Source organism: Macaca nemestrina, chromosome 10, assembly GCF_043159975.1.
Source record: "Macaca nemestrina isolate mMacNem1 chromosome 10, mMacNem.hap1, whole genome shotgun sequence".
Classification (NCBI taxonomy): domain Eukaryota; kingdom Metazoa; phylum Chordata; class Mammalia; order Primates; family Cercopithecidae; genus Macaca; species Macaca nemestrina.
In genome coordinates, this window is record NC_092134.1 from 82,294,055 (window position 1) to 82,313,921 (window position 19,867).

General features: G+C 41.8%; 1 protein-coding gene across 5 annotated transcripts in view; it reads left to right on the plus strand.

Moving 5' to 3' along the window:
* LOC105474352 (transcription factor CP2) overlaps nucleotides 1-19,867 on the plus strand; it is an 83,341-nt gene that overhangs the window by 59,361 nt on the left and 4,113 nt on the right. For 4 of the 5 annotated variants that reach the window (XM_011728947.2, XM_011728946.2, XM_011728948.2 and 1 more), the window contains 9 exons: nucleotides 5,082-5,188; nucleotides 7,394-7,546; nucleotides 9,021-9,131; nucleotides 9,841-9,929; nucleotides 12,240-12,288; nucleotides 12,681-12,774; nucleotides 14,399-14,489; nucleotides 17,266-17,390; nucleotides 18,436-18,578. In XM_011728947.2, the coding sequence (XP_011727249.2) occupies nucleotides 5,082-5,188; nucleotides 7,394-7,546; nucleotides 9,021-9,131; nucleotides 9,841-9,929; nucleotides 12,240-12,288; nucleotides 12,681-12,774; nucleotides 14,399-14,489; nucleotides 17,266-17,390; nucleotides 18,436-18,578 (962 nt within the window). The remainder of the gene's footprint in view (nucleotides 1-5,081; nucleotides 5,189-7,393; nucleotides 7,547-9,020; nucleotides 9,132-9,840; nucleotides 9,930-12,239; nucleotides 12,289-12,680; nucleotides 12,775-14,398; nucleotides 14,490-17,265; nucleotides 17,391-18,435; nucleotides 18,579-19,867) is intronic. The other variant, XM_011728951.2, reaches the window with a different exon arrangement.

The following is a 19,867-nucleotide window of genomic DNA, read 5'->3' on the forward strand; positions in this document are numbered from 1 at the left end:
CATAATGTTTTCAAGGTTCATGGTGTAGCATACGTTAGCATTTCCTTCCCATGTAAGGCTGAATAATATTCCATTGTGTGTATATACCACACTTTGTTTATTCATTCATCCCATGATAGGCACTTAATTTAATTCCATTTTTTGGCTATTGTGAATGACGCTGCTATAAACATGGATGTACAAATATGTGTTTGAGTCTCTGCTTTTAATTCTTTTGGATGTATATCCAGAAATGGAATTGCTGGGTCATATGGTAATTCTACCTTAAATTTTTTTTTTTAGAAACCACTACATTGTTTTCCACAGTGACTACACATTTTACATATCTACCAGCAGTACTCAAAGGTTCCAATTTTGGCTGGGCGTGGTGGCTCACGCCTGTAATCCCAGCACTTTGGGAAGCCAAGGCAGGCGGATCAGGAGGGCAGGAGATTGAGACCATCCTGGCTAACACGGTAAAACCCCATCTCTACTAAAAATACAAAAAAATTAGCTGGGCATGGTGGCGGGCACCTGTAGTCCCAGCTACTCAGGAGGCTGAGGCAGGAGAATGGTGTGAACCCAGGAGGTGCAGCTTGCAGTGAGCTGAGACCACACCACTGCACTCCAGCCTGGGTGACAGAGCGAGACTCTTGTCTCAAAAAAAAAAAAAAAAGGTTCCAATTTCTTCAATCCTTGCCAACACTTGTTGCTTTCTTTTTTTTTTCTTTTTTTTTTTTTTCCTGAGACGGAGTTTTGCTCTTGTTGCCCAGGCCTGAGTGCAATGGCACGATATCAACTCACCACAAGCTCCACCTCCCAGGTTCAAGTGATTCTCCTGCCTCAGCCTCTGAGTAGCTGGGATTACAGGCAGGCGCCACCACACCCAGCTAATTTTTGTATTTTTAGTAGAGATGGGGTTTCAACATGTTGGCCAGAGTGGTCTCAATCTCCTGACCTCTTGATCTGCCTGCCTTCGCCTCCCAAAGTGCTGGGATTACAGGCGTGAGCCACTGCACCTGGACTGTTGCTTTCTATTTTTTGATAATATCCATCCTGATGATTGTGAAGTAGTATCTCATTGTGGTTTTGATTTGCATTTCCCTGGTGATTAGTAATGTTGAGCATCTTTGCATGTGCTTATTGGCCATTTATATATTTTCTTTCTTTATTTATTTTTATTTATTTACTGATTTATTTATTTTTTGAGATGGAGTCTCCCTCTGTCGCCCAGGCTGGAGTACAGTGGCATGATCTCAGCTCACTGCAACTTCCACCTCCCGGGTTCAAGCGCTTCTCCTGCCTCAGCCTCCCGAGTAGCTGGGATTACCGGGGCCTACCACCACACCCAGCTAATTTTTGTGTTTTAGTAGAGAGGGGGTTTTGCCATGTTGGCCAGGCTGGTCTCGAACTCCTGACCTCAAGTGATCTATCCGCCTTGGCCTCTCAAAGCGCTGGGATTACAGGCGTGAGCCATGGCTCCTGGCCCGCCATTTATATATTTTTCTTTGGAGAAATGTCTATTCAAGTCTTTTGCCACATTATCGAATTGTATTGTTTTGTTTTTTTGTTATTGAGTTGAAGGAATTTCTAAAATATTCTGGATATTAACCCCATAGCAGATACATCACATGCAAATATTTTATCTTATTCTGTGGGTTGCTTTTTTACTATATTGATACTATCCTTTGATGCACTAAAGTTTTACATTTTGAGGTGGTCTAATTTATCTAATTTTTTTTAATTGCCTGTGCTTTTGGTGCCATATCCAAGAAGTCGTTGCCACGTTCAGTGCCAAGAAACTTTTCCAATATGTTTTCTTCTACGAGTTTTATAGTTTTAGGTCTTACATTCAGGTCACAGATCCATTTTGAGTTCATGGTTGTATATGGTACAAGGTAAGGACCCAACTTCATTCTTTTGCATGTGGATACCCAGTTTTCTCAACACCGTTTGTTGAAAAGACTGTTCTTTTCCCCACTGAATGGTCTTGCACCCTCGTCAAAACTCATTTGACCATATATTTGAAAACTTATTTCTAGGCTCTCTATTCTATTCCATTTGTTTATATGTCTAGCTTTATGCCTATACCTCACTATTTTGCTAAGTGTAGCTTTATAGTAAGTTTGGAAGTTGTGAAGCATGAGACCTCCAACTTTGTTCTTTTTCAAGATTGTTTTGGCTGCTCAGGATCTGATATTTTGTTATGCGTTTGTAAAGGGGGGCAGACTTTTTTCCCCAGCATGCTGAAAGTTCCTTCCTTTTTTTTTAGTTATTTGTTTTTTGAGACGGAGTCTTGCTCTGTCACCCAGGCTGGAGTGCAGTGGCACGATCTCGGCTCACTGCAAGCCCCGCCTTCTGCATTCACACCATTCTTCTGCCTCAGCCTCCTGAGTAGCTGGGACTACAGGAACCCGCCACCACACCCGGCTAATTTTTTGTATTTTTAGTAGAGATGGGGTTTCACTGTGTTAGCCAGGATGGACTCGATCTCCTGACCTCGTGATCTGCCCGCCTTGGCCTCCCAAAGTGTTGGGATTACAGGCGTGAGCCACTGCGCCTGGCCAAGTTCCGTCATTTTACTAGTGCCTGAGAACCAGTCACTAAAGTGGGAGTTCTGATATTAGAAGCTACGTCTCTCGGTTTGCAGTTATGTTTTGTCTTCCCACATTGCCACACAGAGTAGAATTTGTTTTTCCTAAGTCATAGGGTATAAAGGAAAGATCTTCACAAATACACATGCAGTCACTTTTCCTGGTATCTGCAGCTCTGATTTCTAATTGGTTAAAATCTCCTCTTGGTAAACATAGTTGTTAAAAAAAAATTAACTACTACTAATTTTACCTGAGAAAACATTGGTTCTCATGCAGTGATCCTGATATCTGTATGATAAATTGACCTTAAGATAAATCTAACACAACTAATATTGTGGAGTGGGACCCACTTGATGCTTTATTGTTTGAATCATTGATGCCAAAATAGTAGGATAGTTATACCACAGTTCTGGTAATACATATCACCTGGCCTTAACTCCCCAGTCTGATCATTAATAGGAGAACTCAGGGAATGCTATTTGAATATCTGCTATGTGGAATGGAAAGAAAAGTTCTACTCAGACCCATTAATTCTTGCTTCCCTTTTAGGTAAAGATTTGTCACTCTGTTACAGGATTATTTGATTACTTTGTAAGTCAGCATCAACCTTCCTTTTTTTTTTTTTTTGAGACAGAGTCTCGGTCTGTCGCCCAGGCTGGAGTGCAATGGCATGATCTCAGCTCACTGCAAACTCTGTCTCCTGGGTTCAAGTCATTCTCATGACTTGTTATGCATTTGTAACAAGCCTCCTGAGTAGCTGGGATTATAGGCATCCACCACCACGCCCGGCTAATTTTTATGCTTTTAGTAGAGGTAAATTTTCACCATGTTGGCCAGGCTAGCCTCGAACTCCTGACCTCAAATGATCCATCTGCCTCGGCCTCCCAAAGTGCTGGGATTACAGGCGTGAGCCACCACACTTGGCCTGCATCAATCTTTATGTTAAAATTTTCCCACTTCCATTCGCGATATAATGCTTTCTACTTTGATGTAGACACTCTGCTGCACCCCTTCAATAGCAATCCTCTTAATGTGCTTTTGGCAATAAAACTAATTTTAAAACTGTAGTTGAAACAGATTATAAATTACAGTTTTCATGATAGTGTAGACTTAATCCACCTTAAATAGGATTTTAGCAAATTAAAAGGAAACTGCCTTTAAATTGCCATATTTTAAGCTAGAAGGAGGATACTGAACATTCCCAACACAAAGAAATGACAGATGTTTGAGACAGTGAATATGCTGATTACCCTGATCTGATCACTATGCATTATATGTATTGAAACATCCCTATATAGCCCATGAATATGTACAATTATTATTTGTCAATTTAAAAATGATTTTTTTGTTTTTTGAGACAGAGGCTTGCTCTGTCGCCCAGGCTGGAGTACAGTGGTACGATCTCGGCTCACTGCAACCTCCGCCTCCCGGGTTCAAGCAGTTCTCCCTGCCTCAGCCTCTCAAGTAGCTGGGATTACAGATGCCTGCTACCACGCCTGGCTAATTTTTGAATTTTTTAGTAGAGACGGGGTTTCGCCATGTTGGCCAGGCTGGTCTTGAACTCTTGACTTCAGGTGATCCGCCCACCTTGGCCTCCCAAAGTGCTGGGATAACAGGTGTAAGCCACAACGCCCAGCCTAATTTTTTTTTTTTTTTTAATGGAGTCTTGCTCTGTCACCCAGGCTGGAGTGCAGTGGTACGATCTCGGCTCACTACAATCTCCGCCTCCCAGATTCAAGCCATTCTCCTGCTTCAGCCTCCTGAGTAGCTGGGATTACAAGCATGTGCCACCACGGCCAGCTAATTTTTGTATTTTTAGTGGAGACGAGGTTTCACCATGTTGGTCAGGCTGGTCTCGAACTCCTGATATTGTGATCTGCCTGCCTTGGGCTCCCAAAGTGCTGGGATTACAGGCGTGAGCCACTGCGCCTGGCCAAAGAATTTTTTTAATTGCTGTATTTTAAAAACTTTTTAAAGAGGAGAAAAGGTGCTGAGAAGCAAAGTACTTAAGCCAAGTTTACTCTAATCAAATATTTTCCTTGACAAAGAAGAAATTTAAGGTGTGGGCTGGGCACGGTGGCTCAGGCCTGTAATCCCAGCACTTTAGGAGGCCAAGGTGGCTGGATAACCTGAGGTCAGGAGTTCGAGAGCAGCATGGGCAACATGGCGAAACCCCGTCTCTACTAAAAATAAAAAAAAATTTCCTGGGCGAGGTGGCATGTGCCTGTAATCCCAGCTACTCAGGAGGTAGAGGCAGGAGGATCGCTTGAACCCAGGAGGCGGAGGTTGCAGTGAGCTGAGATGGTGCTACTACACTCCAGCCCTTGACCACTGCACTCCAGCCTGGGCAACAGAATGAGACTCCATCTAAAAAGAAACACAAAGAAATTTAGGATGTGATACACAAAAATCTTAGTAGCTACGCTGAGTAATGTAAGAATCAATACTTTCTCATTTAAAACTGAGTAGCCCTCAGAATTGTTCAATGATTACCATTTTGTTTCTCAGATATCCCAATGTCTGTGGGTATAATCGATCCTAGGGCTAATCCAACTCAACTCAATACAGTGGAGTTCCTGTGGGACCCTGCAAAGAGGACATCTGTGTTTATTCAGGTAAGGCGCTGCAGATAAGGTTCCAGTTTTGAAGAGCATCTCTTACTACCAGTTTATTTCTTAAAGGACAAAACATGTTAACTTTGAAATCTTTACAGGGTTCTAGCCTGACTGTCAAGCCCAGGCTCTTTAATCTGTGCCTGAGAGCATTGAGGAGTTTCTGAATTGCTCTTCTAATACCCCAATTTATTTATTTGTGTCTCCCAAAATTGCTTGGTAATGGCTGCATAATATTTCATTCCTTGGTTGTACCATAATTTACATAACAATTATTTGGCATTTAGATCAGCATAATTTTTTTTTTGAGACAGGGTCTCGGCTCTGTCTCCCAATCTGGAGTGCAGTGGTGCAATCTCGGCTCACTGCAACCTCCGCCTTCCAGTTCAAGCGATTCTCTTGCCTCAGCCTCACCAGTAGCTGGGACTAGAGGCACATGTCACCATGCCTGGCTAATTTTTGTATTTTTGGTAGAGGTTTCACCATGCTGGCCAGGCTGGTCTTGAACTCCTGACCTCAGGTGATCCGCCCACCTTGGCCTCCCAAAGTGCTGGGATTATAGGTGTGAGCCACCATGCCCGGCCTTGATTGGCCTGATTTTTTTACTATTATCTGTCATGTTATTTTGAACATCTTTATACTTAAAATTTGATTTGCGTATCTGATTATGTTCTTTGGGTAGAGTCCTTGAAAATCCTTATTTGTGATAATTATAGGCCGGGCGCGGTGGCTCAAGCCTGTAATCCCAGCATTTTGGGAGGCCGAGATGGGCAGATCACGAGGTCAGGAGATCGAGACCATCCTGGCTAACACGGTGAAACCCCGTCTCTACTAAAAAAAAATACAAAAAACTAGCCGGGTGAGGCGGCGGGCACCTGTAGTCCCAGCTACTCGGGAGGTTGAGGCAGGAGAATGGCGTAAACCCGGGAGGCGGAGCTTGCAGTGAGCTGAGATCCGGCCACTGCGCTCCAGCCTGGGCAACAGAGCGAGACTCCGTCTCCAAAAAAAAAAAAAATTATTATAGTAACCAGTAGTTTATTGAGTATTTCACATGAGATAGTCACTATGTTAACACTTTGTATATATGATTTTAAGACTTTCAGTTATAATCTTGTGGAGTAGTCAATTTTTAAACAAGAGCACAAGTCTATTAAGATTCGCCAGGCCGAGTGCCGTGGCTCACACCTGTAATCCCAGCACTTTGGGAAGCTGAGTCAGGCAGATCACCTGAGGTCAGGAGTTTGAGACCAGCCTGGCCAACATGGCAAAAACATGTCTCTACTAAAAATGCAAAAATTAGCAGGGCGTGGTGGTGCATGCCTGTAATCCCAGCTACTTGTGAAACTGAGGCAGGAGAATTGCTTGAACCGGGGAGGCAGAGGTTGCAGTGAGCTGAGATTGTGCCATTGCATTCCAGCCTGGGCGACAAGAGCAAAACTTAGTCTCAAAAAAAAAAAAAAAAAAAAAATCACCAATCTTAGACTTTATGCAGTAGCCAAGCAAAGGTTTTTCTCCACTATTACTGTGAACTTTCATATTTACTATGTTCCCAGACTGGGTAGTGGCTCTTCTTTCTAAAATCTTCCCTAAAATTGAGGAAACTTTAACAGAAATCATTTCTCTTTTTTTTTTTTTTTTTTTTTTTGAGACGGAGTCTCGCTCTGTTGCCCAGGCTGGAGTGCAGTGACGTGATCTTGGCTCACTGCAACCTCCGCCTCCCAGGTTCACGCCATTCTCCTGCCTCAGCCTCCTGAGTAGCTGGGACTACAGACGCTTGCCACCACGCCTGGCTAATTTTTTGTATTTTTTAGTAGAGACAGGGTTTCACCGTGTTCGCCAGGATGGTCTCGATCTCCTGACCTCGTGATCCGCCTGCCTCAGCCTCCTAAAGTGCTGGGATTGCAGGCGTGAGCCACTGCGCCTGGCCAGCTCTGTGTTCTTTGAAGCAGTTAATGAATTTAGTTTCTCACAGCAGCTTTTGTTAGCATTAGATCTGTACTTGTATTTTGTTTGCATTTGTAAAGCATTTAAGTTTTTTCTGTTTCCTCTATCAGATTGTAAATTCTTCAAGATCACAAAGAGGAGAAGTGTTTTTTGTAGGTATTCATAATGCCTAGTAAAGGTTTTGCTGTTAATAGTTGCTAAAAAAAATACTGCCAACTGGTTTGGCTAGCTAGCGGTACTGAAGCCTTGATGTATTCTTTTCAGGTGCACTGTATTAGTACAGAGTTCACTATGAGGAAACATGGTGGAGAAAAGGGGGTGCCATTCCGAGTACAAATAGATACCTTCAAGGAGAATGAAAACGGGGAATATACTGAGCACTTACACTCGGCCAGCTGCCAGATCAAAGTTTTCAAGGTATTCCTGAGCAATGTGCTGGCCCTTGGATTCTTTTACCTTATCATTCTATGTTAACATTAGTCACCCAGTCAGAAAATCAACTTGTCTTATTTTTTTGAAAACTCAAAAAAAAAAAAGTCTAAGCTAGAGTCATTGAAATAATTATCAAGATGCCTGGTAAAGAAATTTACATGGAGATGGTCATAGGATAATAGGAACTTGGAAAAGAGGGCTAGAGGCAAGAACATGGATTCTCATTGAAAGCTCTTAAAGCCTATTGAAGTTACAAGCTCATGTAAAGCTCACAAAAATTGACTATTTTTGGTTACATTCATACTTGATCTTTTCTTATTTGGTCCTTATTTATTTGTTTTTGAGACTGGGTCTCATTTTGTCACCCAGGCTGGAGTGCAGTGGCGCAATCATAGCTCAACCTTCTGGGCTCAATCAATCCTTCTGCCTCAGCTTCCCCAGTAAGTCGGACTACAGGCATGTGCCACCACACCGGGCTAATTTTTGTATTTTTTGTAGAGAGGGGGTCTTGCTGTGTTGCCCAGGCTGGTCTTGAACTCCTGGTCGTAAGTGATCTGCCCGCCTTGGCCTCCCAAAGTACTGGGATTACAGGTGTGAGCCACTGTGCCCCAGCCAGGGTCCTATTTATTTTTATTACATGGATAAATATGTTCTCATTGTAAGAGATTGAATAATACAGAAGTATTCAGAGCAACATTGAAATTCTCCCTTTACTGCTCTGATGCTGACCCCCCCGACAACCTCTTCCCCGAGGAAACCACTGTCATAATTTCGTAATTTCGTATGTATTCGTCTAGTTCCCTCTTCTTTTTCTTTTTCTTTTTGAGTCGGAGTTTCACTCTGTCGCCCAGGTTCTAGTGCAGTGGTGCAATCTCAGCTCACTGCATCCTCCATCTCCTGGGTTCAAGTGATTCTCATACCTCAGCCTCCCTAGTACCTGGGACTACAGGCACACACACCATGCCCAGCTAATTTTTTGTATTTTTAATGGAGACAGGGTTTCGCCACGTTGGCCAGGCTGGTCTCGACCTCCTGAGCTCAGGCAATCCGTCTGCCTCGGCCTCCCAAAGTGCTGTGATTACAGGCGTGAGCCACTGCGCCCAGCTCTTCTAGTTCCTTTCTATACTTTTATACACACACACACATAGCTATATACATATTTTCTTTGACACATAAATGGGATTATACTATCTGAAATGTTTTGAGCCTTGATTTTTTTCAGTTAACTATGTGCTTTAGAGATCTTTCCATGTCCGTAGCTATAGATCGGATTCTTTTCAACTCCATCAAGCAGAAACATTTAAATTTCCTATTTTCAAACTTAAAAGTGATGTGTCTTGCCTTTACATCACTGCACATACCATTTTGTTTCATACGTGAATATTTAAGTTTTTAGAAGCAATATTGTTGGGTCAAAAGGTGAGTACCTGAATTTAAAACAAAATGTTTCTCATTTCAGCCCAAAGGTGCAGACAGAAAGCAAAAAACCGATAGGGAAAAAATGGAGAAACGAACACCTCATGAAAAGGAGAAATATCAACCTTCCTATGAGACAACCATACTCACAGAGGTAAAAAGATTTCTTTTGGTGACAATTTCAGTTCATAATTTTTAATCTTAAAAATTCATCACTTCCAAACTGGTCAAAATTTTCTTCTCCTAAGCAACATTCTCTCTCTTGCTCGCTCTTTTTTTTTTTTTTTTAAACAAGAGCACAAGTCTACTTTTGTTTACTTTTCATTAGTTTAAATCCTTGAGGGACACAGTATCACATGGATTCTGTGTCCAGCGGCCTTAGCAGGAAGATTCCTTTAGAATTTGGCACAAACCATGCTGCTGTTTCTGTGTCCAAGTTATCTTTCCCCAGATTACTCTGGTTTTGTTTGGTTTGCTGCAGGAGCTACTGTGGTGTTCTTTGCTTTGTATACCTAAGCACATCTCTTGCCCAAATAGAATTCAGTTTCATCTTGGGCATAAACCACCTTCAATTTTAAGAAGAGCTGTGTGCTGCCTTTGGTTCTGGAGAACCCACTTATAACCAACAAAAATGGCCTGGGACCACAGTTTTCTAGACATGTTTCCTTTTAAAACTCCTATTCCCAGCAGGTCTCCACAGGCTCCAAGATGGCGGAAAGAGAAGCAGTGTTCTCTATTGCTTATGGGAGTCTCTGAGGAATTAAGATTTACTAATCAAGATGTGCTATTCAAGTAAAAATGTTTTAGTCAAATCCTAGGGTCAAATGTGCTTGTTCATTATCTAACTTATCCTTTGTTTTTAGTGTTCTCCATGGCCCGAGATCACATATGTCAATAATTCCCCATCACCTGGCTTCAACAGTTCCCATAGCAGTTTTTCTCTTGGGGAAGGGTAAGTCTGGGAAATAAAATTGGCTTATATTTGTCCAAAATATGTATTCTTTCATTACCTGTTCATAAACAAGATCTTTTTAAGTCAAGTACATCTATTTGGTCGTTCTTTGATGGATTTATATATTAACTGAGATTTGGAGTATCTTCGAAAAAGATTGAAAGAGTTTTATATAGCCCTTTCTTCTCCTTGTGTTCTCCCCTCTCCCTCCTCCTCTTCTTTTTTCCCCCCACTAGAAAGTAGCATTTATGGTCAATTGTTAGTGGTTCAGGGACTGATGATCTGGGCTTTTTGCCTCTCCCTATTACTGCACATCTTGTGGTTATTTCACTTCCTGATCATACTTGCACCAGATTTGGGAACTGGAAACAATTGTACAAACACTAAAATTTGTTTTGTTACTTGTTAGGAATACTTCTAACACCTAATTATTACAAATCTTTGATAATGAAGAAATAAGTTTGAAGATGATGGCTAAAATGAAGTTTTGGAATTATTTATGGGATACATTTAATCTTGCCTTACTATCTTTTACCATAAGAGATAATTGAAAGTTGGTACAGACACTTACTCCAATTTTAAAAAGTAGCTGTATTATATAGTCCTAGCATTTAACATGTATTTCACATAACCATATTGAAACTTGAAATAGTTAGACTACCAAACGTGTGAGCATATTGTTTGGTTGCAGTGTTTGTGTTTTTGGATTTATTTAGGCTCTATGTCTGACCTACTTTGTAAAGGATTTAATTAAGGTAGCTTAAATATTTAAAACGTAACAATTAAGAATAAAAGTAGGTATTAGTTGTAGAAGGAATACATATAACTAGGGCCCTAAGATAAGTTAATTACTAAGTTCAAATACCAAATTTGAATTTTGCAGCTAAGGCTAAAAAAGGAAGAAGATCTTATTATAAAAGAAAAAAAAACTTAACATCCGCATAGATGATACATTCTACTAATAGGTAATTCCAAATATGATACAGAGTTTAAGAGTTGTGTTTAAAAATTTTTCTCTTCTCTTTGTCATGTACTTCATACTGGTGAAACTTTTCTTCCATAAAAGTAGGCATTAGGGAAGAGGGACAATTCATAGACAAAGAATGTATAAAGAAAAACTGAGGCTGAGTGCGGTGGCTCACACCTGCAATCCCAGCACTTCGGGAGGCCGAGGCAGGCGGATCACGATGTCAGGAGTTTGAGACCAGCCTGGCCAACATGGTGAAACCCCAATTAGCGGTGTGTGGTGGCAGGCACCTGTAATCCCAGCTACTTGGGAGGCTGAGGCAGGAGAATTGCTTGAAACTGGAAGGCGGAGGTTGCAGTGAGCTGAGATCATGCCACTGCACTCTAGTTTGGGCAAAGGAGTGAAACTCTGTCTCAAAAAGAAAGAAAAAGAAAAACTGAGGGTGTGGCGATAACCCTTAGATCATAAATTAGGCAGCACCGATTTTTGAGGCTGCTTTAAAAATAATTGTTTTTGCCGGGCACAGTGACTCACAACAGTAATCCCAGCACTTTGAGAGGCGGAGGCAGGTGGATCACGAGGTCAGGAGATTGAGACCATCCTGGCTAACATGGTGAAACCCCGTCTCTACTAAAAATACAAAAAAATTAGCCGGGCGTGGTGGCGGGTGCCTGTAGTCCCAGCTACTCAGGAGGCTGAGGCAGAAGAATGGCATGAACCCGGGAGGCGGAGCCTGCAGTTAGCCGAGATCACACCACTGCACTCCAGCCTGGGAGAAAGTGCGAGACTCCGTCTCAAAAAAAAAAAAAAAGAAAAAAAGTTTTTTTTTATTCTAAATGTGTGTGATCAAATTGCATTGCATAAATTTTCTTCCAGTATTTTTCTTGTGTATGTGTGCATATTTGTGTATTTCCTACAGTAGTAATGTATTGATAAAATTTTTTATCCTGATATTTTTCATTTTATTTTTAAATTTTTTTCTTGATAATTATTCTTTCATAATTTTTCATCTTAGTAAATTTATGGTTAAATATTTTTATGCCATAATTTATCTCATCATTATTGATGCCATAATTTATCATTATTGAAATGTTGATATTTTCTTCAGTTTCCTCAATAATAAAAAAATGTTGCTAATGACATAATTTCTCCCACTCCGCATAAAGTATTTAGGTTAAACTAATAGAAAATGAAAGTATTGGGTCAAAGAATAAGAATGTTTTATGAGAGAGCACAGAGTTTTTTAAATCTCTAGCTTAAGATTTATTGTGAAGATGAGGAATGAAATAGTGAGCCCCAGCATGTGTCATGGACTCATACTTTCATTTTAAATGTTTCTTTAGAAATGGTTCACCAAACCACCAGCCAGAGCCACCCCCTCCAGTCACAGATGTAAGTCTAAAGTTGAATGTCAGTTACTTACAATGTCTAGTAATACTTTGATGACTGTCCAATTCAGTAGAAATGCCCAACTTTTAGGGAGTATTATTCATTCATTCATTAAACAAACATTTATTGAATTTTGACTATGAACCAGATACTGTGCTAGGGACTAAAGATATGAAACGAGTAATGCAGGACCCTTCCATTTGAGGAGCTTACAGTCTAGTGGGGAAGAAAAGGATGGAACTCCTTGAGCGTCTTGCATGGTTGGAGAAAGAGAAAACAACTTTCACAAACGAGGCCTGAGTATGGGGTTGTGTGGGTGTGTTTGGCTATGTGTTACCTAATGGGTTAACAGACAAATCTATTTGGTTACCTAAAAAATACTCTCTCCCTTTCAGAATCTCTTACCAACAACCACACCTCAGGAAGCTCAGCAGTGGTTGCATCGAAATCGTTTTTCTACATTCACAAGGCTTTTCACAAACTTCTCAGGTTAAATTTTCTTTTTCTTTTGTTTTCCCTAGCATGAGATTTTCCTTTGCATTCTAGGACCTCCTGGTATCCATGGGAGAGTTGTGTGTGTATATGTGTATGAGAGATCTTACTGCATTTTTCTGATGAAATGAATTTCATAGAACCCTTAAGACTTTCTCACCAGTTGCAGCTGTGCTGTGAAATACTTAAAAACAAACACCTTTTAGTTTAAATTCAATTTAATTTAAAAATGCTTATTTCATACAATACTTTTTAAAATGTGTATTTCATTTGCAGGTAGTCTGAAATTTTCCCCTTGATATCACTATAATTTATTTCATTTACACAATCCAATTTTATTTAGCATTTTTTGTTGTTGTTCTTTTTTTGAGATGGAGTCTCTCTCTGTCACCCAAGCTGGAGTGCAATTGCATGATCTCAGCTCACTGCAACCTCCGCCTCCTGGGTTCAAACAATTCTCCTGCCTTAGCCTTCTGATTAGCTGGGATTATAGGCACCTGCCATCATACCAGCTAATTTATGTATTTTTAGTAGAGACAGAGTTTCACCATGTTGGCCAGGCTGGTCTTGAACTCCTGACCTCAAGTGATCCACCCTTCTTGGCCTCCCAGAGTGCTGGGATTACAGGTGTGAGCCACAGTGCCTGGCCTATTTAGCACTTTTTGATGTGGTAGGAATACACAAATGAATGAGGCATAATTCCTGATCAAATAGCCCATTAATCATCTGATGTCCAAAAAAAAAAAAAGCACCGAAACACAACTAATCAAATCAAAATAAAACTCTGAAAAACCGATAAATAGTTGTGATGCTATAGATAAGTGTTCTGATAATGACAGTAAGACCTTTGTGGGAAGATCTGGTATTAGGGAACATGTGTGATACATCAGGTAAATCCAGGATTTTTTTTTTTTTTTTTTGAGACGGAGTCTCACTGTCACCCAGGCTGGAGTGCAGAGGCGCAATCTCAGCTTACTGCAACCTCTTAACTGCTGGGTTCAAGTGATTCTCCTGCCTCAGCCCCTGAGTAGCTAGGATTACAGGTACCTACCACCACATCCGGCTAATTTTTGTGTTTTTGGTAGAGACAGGGTCTCACTATGTTGGCCAGGCTGGTCTCGAACTCCTGACCTCAATGATCCACCCGCCTCGACATCCCAAAGTGCTGGGATTACAGGCGTGAGCTACCACACCTGGCCCAGGATTTTTTTTTTTTTTTTTAAGAGATGGGGTCTTGCTATGTTGTCCACACCAGTCTTGAACTCCTAACAGTCGATTGGCCTCTAACAATCCTCCTACCTCACCTTCTTGAGTAGCTAGGACTACAGGCATGTTGTGACCAGCTTAGATAGTGGAAGGTTGTTTCAGGCAGAAAAAACAGCTTGCTCATTAGACATCATCAGTATGATGAAAGCATAGGGTTAAATGGGGAGGTTAATTGGCAGGAATTGAGATGGGAGAGGCGGTGGGAGCCAGGTCATGAAGGGCCTTATATGCCATGAAGAAAATTATGGATTGTAACATTCTGGTAATGAGGTGTCCTTATAATAGAGCCCATTTTAATAGTCATTAACACAGAGAATCTTTGCCTTTATCATCCATTTTCTTATATTTATTCCAGGGGCAGATTTATTGAAATTAACTAGAGATGATGTGATCCAAATCTGTGGCCCTGCAGATGGAATCAGACTTTTTAATGCATTAAAAGGCCGGTATGTAATTAGTGTTAAAATATCAATGAGGTTGGATTCCAAATGGATTTGAATTCAGGAATTCTTCACAGTACTCTATACAGCTAAATACACCTTCTGGAAACATTTCTTTTAAGTGTCAGCTATGTACCAAATAAAGATTTAAAAAAATATTTTCTTGCACTTTGTCTAAGGAATTCCCCATGATATTCCATTTTTCATTTCCAGGTGAATGAATTTTCCAATGAAAATTCATCATGCTTTTCATGAGCCAGGTACTATTGTCGGCTCTGGGAATATTAATATATTGGTGAGCAAAAGAGGGTGCCCATTGTTAGGGATTTTACTTTCTCATGGGGAGTAAGATAAATAAGTATTGTGGATAGTGATAAGAGTTTTGAAGGAAAACAAAACAAATAAACAAGCAAAAAACAAGGTTGTGGGCTATAGGGTGCCCAGAATATGATCAGGAAGGACCTCTTCAAGGAGGGGATATTTAAACTGAGTTCTGAGAAGGATGCAGCTCTGGAGTCACAGGAAGGGAGACTGTTCTAGGCAGATGGAACAACAAGTGCAAAGGCCCCAAGTTGGTTTAAACTGGAGAAGTGGTCATTCTTAAATGTGGGTGGGAATTACTTTTTTTTTTTTTTTTTTGAGACGGAGTCTTGCTCTGTGCCCCAGGCTGGAGTGCAGTGGCGCGATCTCGGCTCACTGCAAGCTCCGCCTCCCCGGGTTCACGCCATTCTCCTGCCTCAGCCTCCCGAGTAGCTGGGACTACAGGCGCCTGCCACCTCGCCCGGCTAATTTTCTTGTATTTTTAGTACAGACGGGGTTTCACCGTGTTAGCCAGGATGGTCTCGATCTCCTGACCTCGTGATCCGCCCGTCTCGGCCTCCCAAAGTGCTGGGATTACAGGCTTGAGCCACCGCGCCCGGCCTCTTTTTTTTTTTTTTTTTTTTTTTTTTTTTGAAACGGAGTCTTGCTCTTTCACCCAGGCTGGAGTGCAGTGGTGCGATCTCGGCTCACTGCAAGCTCCACCTCCTGGGTTCACGCCATTCTCCTGCCTCAGCCTCCCGAGTAGCTGGGACTACAGGCGCCCGCCATCACGCCCGGCTAATTTTTTGTATTTTTTAGTAGAGACGGGGTTTCACCATGTTAGCCGGATGGTCTCGCTCTCCTGATCTTGTGATCCGCCCGTCTCGGCCTCCCAAAGTGCTGGGATTACAGGCATGAGCCACGGGGCCAGGCAAATGTGGGTAGTAATTACTTAAGTGTCTCCCTGCAGTTGTTAAAATACATGGTAATTTTTGGTCCTCTTTTGGGATTTACAATTTTAAATAGGTAGTAGTAACACTGATGAAAAAAGCATTTAGGTCAATGGCAACAGAACCAAATCAGTGACTACATAGTAAAACAGATTGCGCAGTATTTATTTTTGGTTTGCTTTTGTTTTGGGTTTTCTTTCTTGAGACAGGGTCTTGCTCTGTCACCCAGCTTGGAGTGCAGCAATGCAATCATGGCTCGCTGCAGTCTCAATTTCCTGGGCTCAAGCCATCCTCCTATCTAGATGGCTGAGCAGCTGGGACTACAGGTGCGCACCACCATGCCCGCCTAATTTTGTACTTTTTGTAGAGGCGGAGTTTTGCCATGTTCCCCTGGCTGGTCTCAAACTCCTGAGCTCAAGCAATCCTTCCGACTCGCCTTCCTAAAGTGCTGGGATTACAGGTGTGAGCCACCGTGTCTGGTCATATTTGTTTTTGTCTACATCATAAGGGATGTTGAAGCTTGGAAAATTTTAAGGAAAGAAAGGAAATCAGGGATTGATGACTTGGGGAAAAATAATTGATCTTTAATTTTATTTATTTATTTATTTTTTTGAGACGGAGTCTTGCTCTGTCGCCCAGGCTGGGGTGCAGTGGCCGGATCTCAGCTCACTGCAAGCTCCGGGTTTATGCCATTCTCTTGCCTCAGCCTCCCCAGTAGCTGGGACTACAGGCGCCCGCCACCTCACCCGGCTACTTTTTTGTATTTTTTAGTAGAGAGGGGTTTCACCGTGTTAGCCAGGATGGTCTCGATCTCCTGACCTCGCGATCCGCCCATCTCGGCCTCCCAAAGTGCTGAGATTACAGGCTTGAGCCACCGCGCCCGGCCGATCTTTCATTTTTTAAAGCATATTATCTAAAGAATGTTTAGAAATTGGAAGGATTCAGAGGATCAGATCAAGAGGTAGTTGAATACCTTTCTCTAAGAAGAGCAGAAAAAGGATTTAGGCTAGTTAGGAGAAGATAATGAGAGAAATAAGATGATCTAGTTTACTGTGTTGGTATTTTTTAGTAAGAAGTATATCTTGAACCTGACCCAAAAAGACATAAGGCTTTTATATTTTGACTATGTCTAACTTTTACACCAAAGGCCACAAACTCAAATGACTATAGAGGACATACAGGTACTGTAAATGAATGGCAGTCAAGACTGGGGTATAGTGAAGAATATATGCATTATGTAAGAACAGCTGATTGTTTTCATGTGAGAATGCAGGCCTAAGATTGCTAGATATTCAGGAAAAGCCAAAAGTTCAGAGGTTTATGTGATGTCTCATATTGGAACTAATTCCACTTAAGGAAAAAAAACCCTTACCACTGGGGAACTAATAAAACATAGCAAATTAATTGCATTTGGCCAGTGAGCTTCCAGTTTTCATCTGCTCTATATGATTAATGTAGAAACACAATTTCTCCCTTTTTATTGTGCTTACCATAAAGAATGTAAGACTAATTAGCCTTTTTCCTCCCCTTAGGATGGTGCGTCCAAGGTTAACCATTTATGTTTGTCAGGAGTCACTGCAGTTGAGGGAGCAGCAACAACAGCAGCAGCAACAGCAGCAGAAGCAGGAGGATGGAGACTCAAATGGCACTTTCTTTGGTAGGTTGTTCTGGACACACCAGGACAGATAGGAAGAAAGGTGAAGAGGTAACTTATGGGCATGTATGATGGGAAACTATCAAACAGCAGATTTAGCGTTTGCTAGAAGTAACAATAATCACTAGCATTTATTGAGCTCCTAATATATGGCAGGTGCTATTTTTTTTTTTTTTTTTTTTTTTTTTTGAGACGGAGTCTCGCTCTGTCACCCAGGCTGGAGTGAGTGGTGCGATCTCGGCTCACTGCAAGCTCCGCCTCCTGGGTTCACGCCATTCTCCTGCCTCAGCCTCCCAAGTAGCTGGGACTACAGGCACGCGCCACTTCGCCCGGCTAGTTTTTTGTATTTTTAGTAGAGACGGGGTTTCACTGGGTTAGTCAGAATGGTCTCGATCTCCTGACCTCGTGATCTGCCCGCCTCGGCCTCCCAAAGTGCTAGGATTACAGGCTTGAGCCACCACGCCCGGCCTTTTTTTTTTTTTGAGACAGAGTCTCACTCGGTTACCCAGGCTGAAGTACTGTGGTGCAATCATGACTCATTGCAAACTTGACCACCTGGGCTCAAGTGATTCTCTCCCGTCAGCCTCCCGAGTAACTAGAACTATAGGTGTGCACCCCACGTCTACCTAATTGTTTTATTTATTGTAGAGATGGGATCTCCCTATGTTGCCCAGGCTGGTCTTGAACTCCTGGGCTCAAGTGATCTCCCTGCCTCAGCCTCCCAAATTGCTGGGACTATAGGTGTGAACCACCATGCCCAGCCAGGTGCTATTCTTAACACTTTTTATATGCTTTAATATTTACAACTAATATCTCCTCTTTGTGGAGGATTTTACTGTTATCTCTAGTATTTACACGAGAAAAATGAGGCCTAGGGATGTTAAATAACGTGCCCTAGGTCACACAGCTGCAAGTGGTTGAGCCAGGGTTTGAGCTTAGGCAGTCTGATTTCTGAGTCCTTCAGAAAAGTGGACATTCCTAGTGATCAAGTTATGTGTAAGAGCAGACAAACTTTGTACTGACTCCTGTTGCTCTCTCCCTTTTGCAGTTTACCATGCCATCTATCTAGAAGAACTGACAGCTGTTGAATTGACAGAAAAAATTGCTCAGCTTTTCAGCATTTCCCCTTGCCAGATCAGCCAGATTTACAAGCAGGGGCCAACAGGAATTCATGTGCTCATCAGTGATGAGGTAGATTTTTCAGTACAGTTGAATTACCAGATGATGCTTAATTTGTCAGCACATGGAGCAAGAGCAGTTCTCCTGGGGCAGAGTGTTCTGTTTTCTAGATCAGAGGGTTTCATACCTTTTTGCTTGCTTTCCTCCTAATTTTTTTTTAAACAGTCTCTCTCTGTTGCCCAGGCCAGAGTGCAATGGCCCAATCTCAGCTCACTGTAACCTCCACTTCCTGGGTTCAAGTGATTCTCCTCCCTCAGCCTCCGGAATAGTGGGAATTATAGGCGCGTGCCACCACGCCCGGCTAATTTATGTATTTTTGTAGAGACGGGGTTTTGCCATGTTGGCCAGGCTGGTCTCAAACTCCTGACCTCAAGTGATCTGCCCGCCTCACCCTCCCAAAGTGGTGGGATTACAGATGTGAGCCACCACGCCCCGCCCTGAAATATTTTAAAAACCACATATTCCCATGCACATTTTTAGGCTGACTTAAAATTTTTTGTTAAAGTTTAAATAGTTGTAAAAGATGTCATTTCTGGGCATATATAATGACATTTCTAAGTGAAATGGTTACATCATTATTCTAATTGCATCCCATGTAATCTTAATGCAAAAATGATTTAATACCACCACCATCCATTAAAAAAAAACAAAACACGACTGTGCTTTCCTTTAAGTTAGAATTCTTGTACTATTCCTCTGTTTCCTGGAACTCTTATTTTCATTTACTTCCCCCATTGAATTTTATCTTACTGTAACTTTTTTTTTTTGACACAGAGTCTCACTTTGTCACCCAGGCTGTTGTGCCGTGGTGTGATCTCAGCTCACTGCAACCTCTGCCTCCGAGGTTCAAACGATTATCCTGCCTCAGCCTCCCAAGTAGCTGGTATTACAGGCGCCCACCACCATGCCCGGCTAATTTTTGTATTTTTAGTAGAGGCTGGGTTTCACCATGTGGCCAGTCTGGTCTTGAACTCCTGGCCTCAAGTGATCAACCCGCCTCAGCCTGCCAAAGTGCTGGGATTACAGATGTGAGCCACCACGCCTGGCCATCTTACCGTAACATATTTTTATGCACAAACATCTTTTATTGATTATCCTACTATATTTGTTTGAAACAAAGTTTTTAAATAAAAATTTAAAAATTATGAATGGAATCATCATAATTATACAGTTGATTAAAATAATGTAAATATGCTACATGTTTTAATAAGTAATTATTAAACATTAAGAGGGCCGGCCAGGTGCAGTGACTTATGCCTGTAATCCCAGCACTTTGGGAGGCTGAGACAGGTGGATCACAA